The sequence below is a fragment of the Corylus avellana genome, chromosome ca1, assembly GCF_901000735.1.
Source record: "Corylus avellana chromosome ca1, CavTom2PMs-1.0".
In the NCBI taxonomy this organism is placed as follows: Eukaryota; Viridiplantae; Streptophyta; class Magnoliopsida; order Fagales; family Betulaceae; genus Corylus; species Corylus avellana.
In genome coordinates, this window is record NC_081541.1 from 38852018 (window position 1) to 38868416 (window position 16399).

Consider the following 16399-nt stretch of genomic DNA (forward strand, 5'->3'; position numbering starts at 1 on the left):
ATGCAAACAGACAACTCAACCAGCACTAAAAAGAAATGAACTCCCAAATATGAATAAAAATATAGCAATTAAATTTTGGGTTAAATGCCATTTTTGGTCCTTGGGTTTTAACGACTTCATTTTTTCTCACCTAGGTTTCATTTTGCATATAGGTTGGTACTTCTTTTATAGGTAAATACGGAGATAGTACCTCCGTCAATCTTCCATCCATCATAAAACTAACGAAATTCTACATCAAACCAATAAAAACTTGCCATGTGTCATATGCCTCAATAAAAAATTTAAAAAACTTTTAAAATGAAGAAAAAATAGAAAATAATTATTAAAAAAAAAAAGAAAAAGGAAATGAAGATGGGTGTCTGGAGCCACCTTTTTGTGCCAATAAGGCCACATTTTGGACAATGGGGGGCCACCCCCAAGCCAAAAGGGAGTGGTCGAGCCACCCCCAAGGCCTTGGGGAGGTTTCGGCCACCTCTTTTTACTATTTGAGGGTGGCTGGCCAGCCCCATTGGCACAAAAAGGTGGCTCAAGCCACCCCTCTTCATTCCAATTTTTTTTTTTTTTTTTTTTAAATTATTTTCTATTTTTCTTCATTTTATTAATTTAAAAAAAAAAAAAAACTTAAAAAATTGAAAAAAAAACAAATTGTTGAGGGATATGACAGGTGGCAGGTTTTGATTGGTTTGGGTTTTTATTGGTTTGACATTGAATTCCATTAGTTTCAAGAACAAAAGATTGACAGAACTACCATCTCCGCATTTACCCATAAAAGAGGTACCAACTATAATACAAAATGAAACCAAGGTGGGAAAAAATAAAGTCGTTAAAACCTAGGGACCAAAAAGGCATTTAACCCTACAATTTTTCCATAAAGTCATCAATCTGACAGATAATAATACACAGGAAACATCAGTAAACAGATAAGGGTACTGAATTTCAATGTGGAACTTTTTTTAGGGAAATTTAGAATACATCTACAATACAATTTCCCAAAAGGGGGCATGTTGCTGCTAATACAAGCAAGTAGTGGAAATGAACGTCCATAGTAATCAATAGACTAATGACAAGCTCAAGGTTGCTGGAATGATAAAAAAGACAGAAGTGGCAAACTCCTTGAAAATGACAATCAGGAAACAAGCACATCAAGAGTAAGAACTTTTACATTCAGATGTAACTAAAAAGTAATATTTCCTTTGTTATTCAGGACATCCACTATTGACCATCCAATCAAAACAGTTCACATGTAACTAAAGGTAAAATTTCCATTGTTCAATGACTACTGTTCAGATCAAGCTGGCATAGCCTATCCAAATAAAGTATTCCATTTTTTTTCCATTAAAAGTTACTGACAAAAAATAAAGCAATGAAAGCTGGAAATTCATGACATATTAGACCATTTCAAGCCTATGATTTTTTTTTTTTTGATAAGTAAACAGCACACAAATGTTTGTCATTTGATTTTTAACAAGTATATGAATTTATTTGGCCGTTCACTCAGTGGTTGCTGCCTCACAGGGATCAACCAACCCAAGCAATAGTTGGAAGTAGAAAACTATGCAAGCAAAGAACAAAAATTAACAAGTACTAGTAGTGAAAAAATTTGGGATTTTTCACAACCTTTTTGGTGAAGGATAATCCAGAAAATATGTCTATGCGGGTTTGGGAGCACAGCATGTTTCCCAAAAAGACTCTCACATCAAACCTTTCGTAGATGCTTCATTTTACTTCTATTTAAAATAAGTACAAGTTGATTTTCAGGATTGACTCTACTACCCACAACAATAAACTTCTGCCAGTGGCCACCAATTATACGTGTATTGAGTAGTTTACTTAAACCATATCATAAGTCATATGTCTTTACCATTGGCTTCCGGTACATTTCTCAACGCAACCGCTACAGCTTTGATGACAATGTCATTCACTGAAACTTTAACATCATGCTGCTCTGTAATTGAGGAAGTAAAATGAAAGATCTGCCAGAGTATATATATGCCCAAGAAACTGAAGTAACAGATTGAAGTTTATATTCCATACCTTTGAGTTCCTTCCTAAGAGAAAGAAGAGGATCCAGTACAACATCTAATAAACATCATAAATATTTTAGATATAGGTAAATTTACATTAACAACCATAGATTTTTCAACTTAACAAATACAGAGTAGACCACAGAGAATCCAAACCTGCTGATAAATATAAATGTGGTGTATTTTGTTTTGATTCTATCAACCTTTTAGCTATGACCTGCAAAGCAAAACAATCATGATCTTTCAGCACCACACACTATCAACTGCAAGTTAAGAACCCAACAAAAACAAAAAAGAAATAGGTTCCAAAAATAGCGTCTAAATGTCATAGGTTGCAAAGCTCAAATGTATTGCTATCATTAGCCCGCTATTTAGACTAAAATTTAATTTAAATGTGAAGTCTAAAGCAATGCCTCAGACTAGTTGCATTAAGTATTTGACTGTAGTACGGCAGCTTTATTCGCTTGGTTCACAATTGGGAAGTGGATATCTTGGCCTCCTTCTATTCCCTATTATACTCTAACAGTGGGAGAAGAGGAGGGGAGGACAAGCTTTGGTGGATCCCGTCTCGCATAGGGATTTTTTATGTCAGGTCTTTTTATAAGATCCTAGCACACAATGGCAATTCTTCTTTCCCTTGGAAAAGTATTTGGCGGACTAAGGCCCCCTTGAAAGTTGCTTTATTTGCTTGGTCGGCGGCCTTAGGGAAGATCCTTACTCTGGACAACCTCAGGAAAAGACATCTCAATGTGGTCAATAGGTGCTATTTGTGTAAACTAAACAGGGAATCCATTGATCATCTCCTCCTCCATTGTGAGGTTGCTAGCGCCTTATGGAATGCCATCTTCGGTCGTTTTGGGCTTTCCTGAGTTATGCCTAATAGTGTTGCGGATTTGATGACCTGTTGGTGGTCAGGGGGTAACTCTCAGAGCGCTACTGTTTGGAAAATGGTGCCTCTTTGTCTTATGTGGAGCCTCTGGAGGGAAAGAAATGATAGGAACCTCAATAATCAAGAGAGGACCTTAGAGGAGTTCAAGTCCTTTTTCTTCTTCTTTTTTCCCTATTTTCCTGGACAGCTGCTTGTTTAGCTCCCTTAGTAATTAGTTATTCTGATTTTCTTGTTCTCTTTTCTCTTTTGTCTTAGGCATTCTCTTGTATACTTCATATGTACTAGTATTGCACCCCTCTGCGCTTTTTATTATATACTTCATTACTTCTAAAAAAAAAAAAGTATTTGACTGTAGTACTAAGCTTCTTCCTGTATTGCTGACACAAATATGTAACCAGAACCAATACATGGCATGATCAACATATGTAATGACAACCTAAGGTTCATTCTAACAATATTATAACATCCTATTATGCAGAAAAAGGAGGAACCATAACAATAAACAATATGCTATTCTTGTGATTTACCCAAAATGTGCATGCATGTGTTTGTGTTTCATATTACAGTTTATACATTACTTCTCCTTGTTTATCATATCTCAGTTGATACAACCAATATCAAGTTCCACTAGACCGGCAGATCAGTTTGATACTTAGAGCACTTCAAGTGCTGGTCCTCCTTGAGAGATTTGTATACAGTTCTTATCTTTAGCATTTTTGCATGAAGTGATTGTTCTCAAGAATTGGACCCACACACTTCTACTTAACAGACTGACTTCTACTATTGCACAAAATAATAGCCCTCCGTGATACTTAATAAACATAAAATTACTACCTTTTTTATTTTATGAATATGCTAAACAAAAGCAAGTTTTTTTTTTAAATAAAAAAATTACATACCAAGACTTTATTAAACGAAAGTCAAAAAGGGTGTAGCACAAGTGAATGGAAAGTACACGAGGTATGCAAAACTCCAGTTTGTAATTTTTCGCAGAAAATATTAGTTTTCATGTGACAAAGCAGTAGAGTTTTTAATTCTTCCTCCTAAGACTTGGATTAGACTTCTTTCTTCAGGGGTTGTACTACTTTGGTACAAATTCCCTCACCTACATAAAATGGTTCATGTCAAGACAAGTCAATGAAATCCATCCCACCTACGAAGAATCATTGATAGAATCCTCTTTCTTTATATATTTTCAATCTAAGACAAGATCATAGGATTGATTGTAGGAGACAAGCTTTTTGTCATTTCCTTGACTGTGATTCTCTTAGGCTTCTCCCCTTGACCTTGGGGTGTGTCAGGTTGAACCAGATTATTCCTGCAGCTGGAGCAGTCAACAATCTTCTCTAGACCATCTTATCCATCTTATTCACACCATGTCATTCATAAGTTGCCACCTCTGACTTCTCATGACATCAATTTTGGTCTTTGTCCCTTTCTCACCATCCTAATTTACATCATAGTCATGTATATTTTTGAACGTCCAGTAGTCTTGGCACTACAAATTTTATTTTAATTTGACAAATAACCATCAGCTACACGAAAACATTGTTAAACCATCAGATATATTGGGCATCAGTAACGAGCCTCAAATGCAGTATTGTAGTCTCTTTTAACTTTTATCTTCCAAGATCCACATGACACACAGAAAAATCCACTATAAACAGAAATAACAGTGCTCAAATCTAATTACCATTAATGTACCTTGCGAATTTGACTATTGGGAAGATCTTCGAAAGAATCTGACTGCTTCAAGTGAGATCTAGTATCTGGTGAAACTGTGGCAGAAGCTTTTAGCGTGGTTTGAGGTGATGTAGGTGCCTTCTCTTTAGATGAAGAGACTTTAGAAGATCCTTTTCCTGCCTTAATTGCAGATAAAACATCCCCCTTCAGCAGCGTACCATGAGAACCCGATGCTTTTAATGTTGATGAATCCAATCCATATTCTGTAATTAGCAACTTTGCAGATGGACTGATCCTTGCAATACTTGTTTTTTGAGCTTTTGCTTCATTTCCATCGTCATTGTGTGTTGCTATTTCCTCTTTGATTCCCAAACCACTGATAGCACTATTTTTGACCGTTTCAATATCAGCTGGATCCTCAACCTTGCAAAAAACAGGCAAAGTGTTTTCATAGTGTGTAAGTGGCTAGAATTCTAATAAATAGTTCAAGGAATAAAATTTCCACAAACAGTGCTGGAAGAAACCATAACCACTAATCAATCTAATAAGCATTTAATAGCAGCTTGTACATTAATTTTCTTTTTTTAAGGCAACAAGATAAATTAAAACTTATATTACAACAATCTCAGCCTTACAGGTACAGACTGCAACAATTTGCACCCTTACAGGTGCCTTACTGCCAGCTATAATATCATTACCTGCAAGTTGCTAAGGTGAACAGAAAGTTATACAACTGTACAAGCATCATCACACTTACTGTTACTGCAATAGGTTGTCCCACAGCTATGTCCTTTGAACCTTCAGGTGCTACTATTTTAGCCAAGTACCTACAGCCAACATTCCACTTAAAAATGTAAAGAAATCTATAATGAGCTTCAATAATAACAATTCAGGAACTTTCTCATCAACAAGAAGAAAGATCGTAAGAAAACTGGCACTACCATTAGAGCTAAATGTTGTAAATTCACGGCTGAAGCCATGATTATATACATTTCAACTTGATTAAAGTCACTATAATGGACACATAGAATCTGTGTTTAACAAATCTGTGTTTAACAACATCGTCAATGTCCCCCTCAAATTGATTAGACATGCAAAGAAGTAATAAATGTTGATGACCTAGACTACAAGTAAATAAATACCATGTTAAGACACGAGCTATGTCACTTTCATATTTAGTATTAGCCAAAGTGCACCTCTACAACTATAAACCTAGCATAAGGAAAGAATATTACCCCTCTTCAAGACTTTCAAATTCAAGGGTGGCTTTGTCTGTCTCTATCTCACATATTACGTCACCCACTTCTATCTGTCAGTTAGTAAATAATCAAGGGGTATGTTTAATGCAATTATTCTTTATCCACCAAATTAGAAGTAAGAAGTAGTTACACTAACATATTTAAAACCTTATATCAAACAACTGACCTTGTCTCCTTCTTTCTTTCGCCACTTTGCAATGTTTCCTTGATTCTGTGCATACATATAAAAGCAACATTAAGCATCTATCAGAGTTAGAAAACTTAGCATAATAATCTGAGCAGAAAAAGATATACAATCCTCCTTACCATAGTTGGGGATAATGCAGGCATATCAAGAACAGCATGAGGAGGAAGCTCAGATGTCTTCATCGAATTTTTCTCTAGCACATTGTCCGTAGTTGTTGATTTTTCCTCTCTGACCTCAGATCCGTCTCCCACAGTAGCAGGGACATTTTTGATATCATCTGGATCCTCAACCTGGTAAACCCACAAAAGTAAGGTTTTACAACAATTTAAGTATCTGAATGGTTAATACTGAAACAAAAACTATTGGAAAGACATTGAAAAATCAGCGTCACATATTAAAAATTGAGGTCAAGACCATAAAAAAAGTAAAAAAATAAAAAGTTTCTAGAAGATATCTGATTAAAAACAGATTAAAAGATATCAGATACTGTAAAAGCATAATACTTAAACAATCTTTAGCTTTAGCACATAATTTAATAAAATACGTTCTAATTGTAGCCTAAAACTAAAATAAGAAAGGAGGGGGAGGGACAAATTAATTTTGACCTAATAGAATTCTCAAATAATTATAAATTCCCCAAAATGTTTTTCAACATCTTTTATGTATATATATGTATAAGTACATGCTTTACAATATCTTTACAAAATGAAATATTTCCCCTACAATGAAATCAACAGTAGATAGCTTTCCATGAAAACAAAAGGAAATCGTTGATAAAGGATTATCACAGGTTACCATTATTGTTAATAAAACTTGATTACTACTTATCAAAAACAGGTTACCGTTATTGCAATAGGTTGTCCAACAGGTACATCCTTTGAGCCTTCAGGTACCAAAATCTTAGCCAGAAACCTGCAGAATTTAACCCATACAAGAAACAAGGCATAAAGCATTTTAGGATGGATCAGATTTTCCTATCTTTAAGTAGTTATAATCAACATTTTATATGTATATATATATATATATAGAGAGAGAGAGAGAGAGAGAGAGAGAGAAAAGGGATATGAAAGAAAGTGTTTGCAAAATAAACAGGGAAGGGAAAGATGACTATTCAAGAAAGTAAATATTCTTCTTGTCAATGCCAAATGAAACATCTGATGTGAAGACTGGTACTAAACAATGTCTTTCTCCATGACTGGTGTGCATCACACAATTACGTATCGTATATTAATCAATACAGATAATAAACATTACCCCTCTTCAAGGCTTTCAAACTCAAGAGTAGCTTTGTCAGTCTCAATTTCACATAGTACATCGCCTACCTCTATCTGTTAGATTAAATCAACAGTCAGGAAGACACAAATTCACTAATGAAATAACAAATTGATCCCCACTACATCAAGAGGAAGGATTTATTTTTCAACAATTATCTTTAAGAACATCATGCTGAACAGAACTTAGGTTTAAACTCTCAGAATTATATGAAACTTTTGGTATAACTTACCTTATCTCCTTCTTTCTTCCTCCATTTCGCAATATTACCTTGATTCTGCATGAAAGAATGACAATTAGGATCACAAAACTTCTTGAAAGGAAAAAAGAAAAACACAGTTTAAGTGTGGATAACATTTAAATCAATTCCATCTCGCATATTTTTGTATGTCTTACCATTGTAGGAGACAGAGCTGGCATCTGGAGTGTTGTATGTGGTGGATCTGCACTAACAGTCCACTTGATGATAAAAGTCATAATTAATGATAAAACACACGATTAAGTATGCACAGTAGATGTATTCATTTTATCAAATAAAAACTAATCCAGTATATGTCAGTACCACAAATCTCTTCAACACAATCTAAACAACTAAGAACAAGATTCCATTTAATGAAGGAAAGGAACATATTTTACCTACAAATTAGCCATAAGGTGATACTCAAAGTTGCACCAACTGTTTGTAAATCCTATGAGTCTCGAGAAATGACATAAAATAGAACAAACAGTATTAAGGAGCTAATTTGGCTTTTATGCGAAGAGAATTGTCATGAAAGATTATTATACTAGGAAATTGACAGAAAGGTTTAACGAGAAGGAAAGGGCACTTAGTTTGGTCCTCATTGACTTATACCAGGATATTATGTAGCCCTAAAGAGGAATATGCCGAGGTTCAATTATGAAGGGTTTTTTTTTTTTTTACTTTTGAATGGACCTCAAGTGAGCTCAATCGGTTGGGGACTACACTTTATGAAGAAGGGTTTACTAGTTCAAATCTACCATTCCCCCTCTCTTTGGGTTCAATTACTTACCAAAAAAAATAAATAAATAAGTAATAAAACAGTATCAGTCAAACACATTGAGGACATACAAATAAATGGAAGAACAAGAGGCAAATTTCTTATCAGAATAGGTCTGTCATCAACAAATGGCACTAAGACCATATTGTCTTTTACATTATGGATGAACTCACTAGACATAAAAAAGAAGTTTCTTCTGAAACTTGACACACCAAGAGAGTAAGGTTGATTCTAAGCAAAAGCTGCAGAGAGATACTTAAGAATTTAAACGGTTTAGGTTATGCTGGACCAAGACAACCAATAATATTAAAATATTGCTAAGGTTAGGAGTAAATGTGAGGAAGGATTAGGAAAATTGATGGCTAAAGCTATACCCAGAAAATACCATAGTTTTATCTTAAATTGATAATCTAAAAGGAAGGCAGACGGAAGAGATTGCCACTTAATTAGAGTTTCATTAATGAAATGTAGAAGTGAATTTGGATTGCTGCAAGTTTTTTGCTGTCTCCAACTTCTCCAGGTAATGACAAATTCTTTTTATTTTTATTTTTATAAGTCAATGGAATTCATGAAAAAGGGCAAAGTCCCAACCCAAGTATACATAAAGTATACAAGAGAAATTCTTTAAGAAACTGCAGAACTTATTATATGCTTTATGGTTCAAATATTAAGCTATAAGAACAACACCATGTTCAAAAAAGAGTGTAGCTTAAATGAGAATGTTATGATGTATGAATTGCAATACAAGAACAAAAAAAAAAAAAGACATTAAAAAAATAAATAAATAAATGTGATTCTAAGTAGAGGTAGCACCAACCGAGTAGAGAATGTGAGAAAATTGTATAGGTTAGTTTTGCCTAATATATAGATATATAGATAAGGACTCATGCATCTAAACTAAAGGTTAGAACTGGGAAAAAGTATAGGTTATAGTTCTTGATAAGAAAGGTAGAAAATGACTCAGGCATCTGATCCCAAGAAGTTGGGAATGAGTCCATACAAAATGACTTCAACTAGTGATACACATTCCCAGTTCAAGTATTCTAAGATTAGAGTAGGAATTTTCAAATGGACAACAAGATTTTGCCCTTGAGTTATGGATCCATAACACCTGTTTGTAGGCCCCGAACATTAGGTTAAAGACATTGGCAATCATGCACTAATTCATTTGCTCAAAAGTTGGTCTAAGTTATTACATTTGCATGGGAGTTGCATAAAATGAGGTAGTCAGCTACCTAAATAGTTCCATAATTAAGATAATATTGCTGGTATGGAAAGGTGATGAAAAAAATTATATCAAATTTAAAGTGTGGCTTGAAGCTAATCACTTCATGTTTGACACTGACCAACTTATCATCCCAAAGCCTATAAAAACATTTGGAGTAGATTAATTAGTTAGGGCTAAGCCAAGCCCAGCACGAATTAAGAAGGCATAGACCTGCAGCTTTGGATTGTATTTAAGATTGCCCAAAGCTTGACAATAATTCTGAAAGTTTATTTACTTCCTTGCTATCTTAAACAAGACACTGGCTTTTTGCTAAAATCTAATTTCACCAACAACTGTAAAAAATAAAAAGTATAAAATCATGACAATGAAGAAACACAAGCAAGCCCCTTTAATCCACAATTTTACAAATCCTAGAATTACAGAAAGATAAGCAGAAGGTTGTAACTAAATGGAGGAGACATATACCAGCAGAAGAGAAGTACTTGATACCACCAACCCGCAGCTGAAAATTTTGTAACAGTATCAGAAAACACCCCTCGCCATGAAAAGCTATTTACTAATACATTTCAAACACTAACCTTTAACTTCAAAGAATTATCATGAACACCCGTGAGCATAAATAAACATGCAGGCCTGAAATATATCACTGTCAGTGAATAAGAAAAAAAAAAAAAGTAGATAACAAAAGAAAGAAATAGCTAGGACTGAAAGCTTTGTTGGTCTGAGAAGACAAACCCAAAATAGACATTGATTTAAATTGGGTTTTGCACACAACATTCTTGTGGTTCTAGGCTGAATGGCTTCAATATTATGTATGCATACATATTATGATAAACAAAAAATTTATTTAGGGTCAAAATATTAACAGGACCTTGTTTACACAACAAGTGACGAGCTCAAACTAAAACTGGAAAGTAAGAGCTGGTTCAACTTCATGCAAGTGAGGTCACATGCATAAACAGATATATACAGAAATATATAATGAATAAGAAATTACTGGGAATAACAAATTTAAAATAACCATTTTTATATTGCAATTTCCCACCTTGAGCTGTAATAGGAAATGTGGTAAGGATTAGGACAAGTTTATGGTCAGTATTACTGCCGTCTTTAGGTTTGCACTAAATTATCTGTATGCTTGAATCAAACTGGTCTTGAGTTGATGATCCCTAACTTCCCTTAGTTTCAACTATGGATGTAACTAACTTTTTATGTCAATATGCCCAACCCAAAGCATATGTCCCCTTTTGAGTAATAAAGACAAGATGGCCAATAAATTCGAGGAAGTTCAAGATCAAAGGGACCTCTAGTCCTCAAATTAATCAGCATGTGCTTCATGATAGTTACTATTCACAAGACATAAGTTGTTTCATGAATCTGTATATATTAATCATAAAACCATGTGAAGCAATCGTATCTGAATTTGCAAGCCGATAATAAATAGAAAGGTGATGAATGCAAACCTTAATACAGATCCATGACCACCCACAAGAGAATTTCGCATACAGGGAGGGCTGTACCATCAGGAGAAAAACAGCATATATAAGCTTAGTTTTGCAGCTCTAGACACCAGAACATATTCCAAGAGAGAGAGAGAGAGAGAGCAATATGCATTGAGAACAACATTGTATCCAATATCTAGAAAATATGAGTTATATATCAGAGTTAGACCAGAAATGATTACTTAAATTGTGAGAGCAACATGTAGGCCTAAAGGAAACCCGATTGCCATTAGACATTTAGATCTTACTTTCATATGTATGTATGTGCATGCAGGCCTCTCCACATGCACACACATATCAAAAAGAATATGATCGTTATCAAATGAATATCATCTTAAAGTGAAACAGAAATACTATACTAATCTGATTCAGACATTTGGAAACATTAATTTTTAGTTTTTAATCATATGATGACCACCAAGCAGGAGGAAGGAAATTTAGTGAATTACATACATGTACAATATAAACATGAGCAGAAAAATTTAACACAGGCTGTAAGAAGCTCAAGATAAAAGACCAAATAAATCTGCGTACTTGGAACCCTACATATTCTACTCCATTTATTGTTCAGTCTTATGTTTATAATTGTTATCACTAGTAAGCGGCTGGTTCAGTTTGATTTAGTTCTTTTAAATTTTGGAATCAGAATCTTTGTGATTTCAAAGTTCCAGGACATGGTTGTAGTAAGAGCCCATGGATTCTATCCTGGTCTTCCTATGTTATTGGATCTTTATATTTGGTTTTTAGTAATTCCAGGATAGGTTCTATTAGTCAAAGTCTTTAAATTTGAAAACCGTTGCAAAACTAGCAGCCTATATATATTGATGTGCTGCTTTCAATTCAATAATAAACATGTTTGCAGAAATTTTGAAGCTTTATTTGAGAATTTTGTAATGGAATTCCAATCCCAGGTTTTAATGCCTACAATTCTTTGTCCTCTTTTTCTTCCACTACTGCAACCAATTCCACCCACAACAAAAATTATCCATTAAAACAGAGCTGGTACAGTTCTCATGTGATACTTTTTTGGGTCTCCTCAGTGGCTTACTGCCCCAAAATAGCCCCCAAGGAATGTAGTTTTTCATATGTTATTATCTCAATTCCAAACCATACCCTTTTCTCTTAACCATTGAAACATCCGTTTTAGCTGCTTCCATGAAAAATGAACCTTTTAATTTAACCCATCTTCCACTCTTAAAAACTTGAAAACACTCTCTTTTACTGAGATTTAGCACAACTAATGATTTATAGGCAGCTTTATTCGATTGACCAGCAGATCCTAGTTCTGTTGGGTGTTGAGAAATCTGGTCTATCTCAATACTTGCTAATTAATCAGTCACAGCATCTCTTTCAAGTCTACAACTGTCCCATTTGCGACAGAAAAACTCTTAGATAGAAATCAACCAATAAATAGCATACTAGGAGATATCAACCAAGTATGTTCTAGAAGAAAATGAGTGAGAGTTTGAAATTGTGTCGTCCTGATAACAAATCTCTGATATACCAGGATGTAAAGCTTCAAAAGAGCTCTCATGATGTGCTTCTGAGCTATGTACAGGAAGGCATTCTCTAACTAACACGGTAGTAGTTAGATAGTGCACATAAGTCTGGTGTAGTGCACTCGTTAAGTAGTTCTTCTTATATCATAGTGTAAGTCCATTTTCAATACCTTCTCCCATGGATATAGTTATAAGCCCACCGCACCATTTCTGTTCTTTTCCTCTTCTTTATATGCCTATATCTACCGCTACTAATTCTAGGGTCACACTTTGACACAGAAGCCTCGTACACAGTTTAGTGATTCATAATATAGATTGTGTTTTCTCATGTCCTTCATCGAGTCAGAGCACAACTGGAACTAAGACAAGACAATTGAAGTAACCAGACTACATAAAAAGTCTTTAAGTAATATCATATGTCAGTGGAACACCATTTGGTCCCTCTTCAACTTTCTTTTCTGCCAATACTTGCTCTCTTCAAGTTTAAGTCGATGAAATCTAGTTTCAGGACTAAAAACTGTGAAATCAACGAACCCCCATTATTCTTCACTAGAATTTGCACCTAACATCTCATATAATCACCCAAATAGAGCCACCAAGAACAAATTCTGACGCATACCCACCAACCTCCAACATCCCAACTCTCACAATCCCCACCACCTCACAACCAATTCACTCAATTGCAAAGTCGTCAACTATATTTCACAAATCTAAACAATAAAAAAATGAAAAATAAAAAATAATATAACATGTTAATTATGAGAGAACAATAGAGAGAGTACCTTGAAAGAGATCTAGAAGAGGAGTTCGAGACAAGACGGGCTTTCAGGAGGAGAGACGGAGCGCGAGAGATCTCTCTCACCGGATGCCGAAGCCGTGAAAGCGCCATTTCCGATTACTCCTCTTCTTCTTCTTCTTTTCTTCACAGAGATAACCAAATACAAAAAAAAAAAAAAAAAAAAAAAAAAGCTCCTTGATCAAACAACATAATTCAATATAAACATAACATAAATTTGCGTTGATAGATTGATTATTAATCAATTACCGTAAATGGGTTTTCCAATACGTTCTTGGTGATCAAAGAATTATCGTTTTCTGTTCGTAAAGCAGGTCGCCAATGGCGAGCTCGTACGAGTTTGCGACTGCGGAACGGTCCCAGCTCTCGCTCCCACTAGTCTGCGGCTATTTATTTAATTAATCTATTTATTTATAATTTCTGCAATTGATTAATTAAAAGAAAAATAGTAACCCTTCCATAGGTTCTATATGGGCGTCTGGTGGGTTTCCTCCTCCTGGTTCATGCCCACCTAACCACCTTGTCCATGGCCTATTGTTGGATAAAAAAATTTCCACAAAACCCAATTTAATATTTTCTTTTTCAATTCATATCTTTTAAATTAGGTTGAAAATGTTTATTTTATTTTAATTTATTAAACTAACACATGATTAAAATGTATGTGATTTTTTTCACATAAATTTTAAAAAATAAATATAAAAATCACATGCTCTATTCAAAATGGACGTAAAAATTAAAAATATGACATAAATACTTAAGGAAAATTCTGTCCGTCAAAGAAAATTCTTTTGAAGAAAAATACTTTTTTTTGTCTTTTGTAATGAATCTTTTGTTGTAGTGCAACAAAAAGGGGGGAAAGGTATTACATTGCTATTCTACTAGTCAAAGTATTAGAACACCACTCATGTTGACAACTGAGGTTTGTTTGAGTTGCGATTTAAAAATTGTGATTTTGAAATGTGTAATTTATAAAAATAAAAATAAAAAAATACAGATGAGCGTTTGGTAAAATCACAATTTAACCTTCAAAATCGATGTTTAGCCTTCAAAATTGTGCATTTAACAAAAAAAAAAAACGCAATTCCAAACGATCTATTTTTTGTGATTTAGTTTAAAATCACATTTTCTGTATATGAATCATAATACCAAACATACCCTAGTCCAAACAATAATGTGTAAATAACAAAATTGAAATACTTTATCGTTTGTATAAATTTAGAGTAAAATTATTGGAACTAGGGATGAACAGGCCAATTAGATCTCATAAAATAAAATTTCATGCAATAATGCATTTTTTAATATTTAGTTGTTTGATGGGCCAACATGAGAAATGGAAACAGAAAAATGGCCTGATTTTTTGTGGGCTTAATCACAGGGTTAAAAGTATCACTCACCATATTCAAAATTGGGGTTGTTGATAGCTTTTAGCAGAACCATGAAGCTTTTTTTGAGTTTGAAAACCCATTGCAGCCCATAATATTCATAGTAGGAGTGGGTACTTAGATCATCGAACTCCATTTTCGTGGCCTTTACACCAGTCAGGATGTGTTTACAAGCTTTTATTAGGCTGAAATACCTATATATTAACATCTAACTGTTTAACCACTTTTAAAGAGGTTAGAAAAATTCGGTAATTGCCAAGGGCGATTAGCGGTTTTAGGATTTAGAAAAATCGCTAATCGCCTATATATATATATATATATGAAACAACATCATTTTTGTGTTTAAATATATAAAAAATGTATTAAACTCTAGAAACGAAGTCGTTTTGATTTTTTTAATTTTTTTTCTTATATTTTTTCTTTTTAAAAAGCGATTAGCAGTTAACGGTTTTAGTAATAGCCGCATTTCACCTCGTAGGCATTTAGTTTGTGTGCGTTGTACGAGTAATGCTAGAAAGAGAAGTCTTTTTTTGTGTCTTTTAAAATAAGTGATAGATCAAAATTTAATATTGATTATTTCAAATTTAATGGTAATTTTAAAAGTCACATTAACTTTATAAACATTCTAGTAGCCTCCTTCTAATATTACTCGTGTTGTATTGCCCAAGATATGGCCAACATGGACATCCAAACATTCTTACAACAAACAATTGGTTTTTCGGTGGAATAAAACCTCATATTGAAAGGAAACCCGACATTCTTATAGATCTTGAAAATTATCTATGATTAAATTTATAATAATTTTCGCAACAATTGCTCTTTGGATCTTTTTTCGCATCACAAATACAAGCTTGCATATGTTGCTCTCACTATCGCCTTAATTGAACCGTCTGTATACCAATTAACATGGCAAATGGCAATGATCCAAAATTCACACGTACTCATGTAGAAATTTGAGACATGCATGTATGTGTTACTATGAATTGCATGCGAGCATGGATGAAAAGTTGTCTTCTACTAAGTTTCTATTTGGGATTGCGATTTCGCAAAAATAATTTGGGTTTTTAAAAAATATCGCAAAACATAAGGCGTTTGGCATTGCTATTTAAAAAACACTTAATTTAAAATATGAAAAAATCTGCGATTTCTATAAGCAGGCTAAGGGTGCTTATTTAAAAAAGCACAAATATAAACCAAAATCACGATTTCACATAACAAATATTTAATAAAAAAAATATTTTTTAACATATTTTACTAAACGCTTTTTCAATTTTAAAAAGTAGCGATTTCAAAAACACAATTTTTAAAATTGCACTTATTGAAACTGCAATCCCCAAATGGAACATTATGGTATATGAATTTTGTACGTTATGCCTAACATATTTACACATTAGTCCCCAAAATATAAATTTCGTCTGTTTTTTTCTTTTCCCTTCTTTCTTCTACATTATGAACATGTGTATATGGTCAGTGACGGAGCTAGGGTGGTCAGTGTAGGCCATGCCCCCCACCAACACAGGGAAAAAAGAAATTAAAGGTAAAAAAAAAAAAAAAAAATTATTAGGTAAATTTCTTTTTTTGCCTATTGACCTCTAAAATTTTTAACCCTTAACCCATAATACGTACCAAACTTTACCTCCATCCCTTCCTATGGCCGTG

At 33.9% G+C, this 16399-nt stretch overlaps 1 protein-coding gene across 4 annotated transcripts in view; it reads right to left on the bottom strand.

Annotated features, from left to right (window-relative positions):
- The window catches only part of LOC132178406 (dihydrolipoyllysine-residue acetyltransferase component 1 of pyruvate dehydrogenase complex, mitochondrial), a 28379-nt gene extending 14614 nt beyond the window's left edge, over nucleotides 1–13765 (bottom strand). Inside the window, exons 1-17 of one of the 4 annotated variants that reach the window (XM_059590859.1) lie at nucleotides 13608–13751; nucleotides 13345–13482; nucleotides 11025–11075; nucleotides 10140–10194; nucleotides 10027–10063; nucleotides 7711–7757; nucleotides 7547–7591; nucleotides 7297–7370; nucleotides 6885–6954; nucleotides 6162–6332; nucleotides 6022–6066; nucleotides 5832–5905; nucleotides 5354–5423; nucleotides 4618–5019; nucleotides 2181–2241; nucleotides 2035–2079; nucleotides 1862–1945 (exon numbers count right to left, since the gene is read on the bottom strand). In XM_059590859.1, coding sequence (XP_059446842.1) covers nucleotides 1862–1945; nucleotides 2035–2079; nucleotides 2181–2241; nucleotides 4618–5019; nucleotides 5354–5423; nucleotides 5832–5905; nucleotides 6022–6066; nucleotides 6162–6332; nucleotides 6885–6954; nucleotides 7297–7370; nucleotides 7547–7591; nucleotides 7711–7757; nucleotides 10027–10063; nucleotides 10140–10194; nucleotides 11025–11075; nucleotides 13345–13451 — 1438 coding nt within the window. In that variant the 5' untranslated portion in view covers nucleotides 13452–13482; nucleotides 13608–13751. Of the gene's footprint in view, nucleotides 1–1861; nucleotides 1946–2034; nucleotides 2080–2180; nucleotides 2242–4617; nucleotides 5020–5353; nucleotides 5424–5831; nucleotides 5906–6021; nucleotides 6067–6161; nucleotides 6333–6884; nucleotides 6955–7296; nucleotides 7371–7546; nucleotides 7592–7710; nucleotides 7774–10026; nucleotides 10064–10139; nucleotides 10195–11024; nucleotides 11076–13344; nucleotides 13483–13607 lie in introns of those variants that run through there. The other 3 variants (XM_059590849.1, XM_059590852.1, XM_059590866.1) reach the window with 3 other exon arrangements.
- Nucleotides 13766–16399: the final 2634 nt, after the last annotated feature.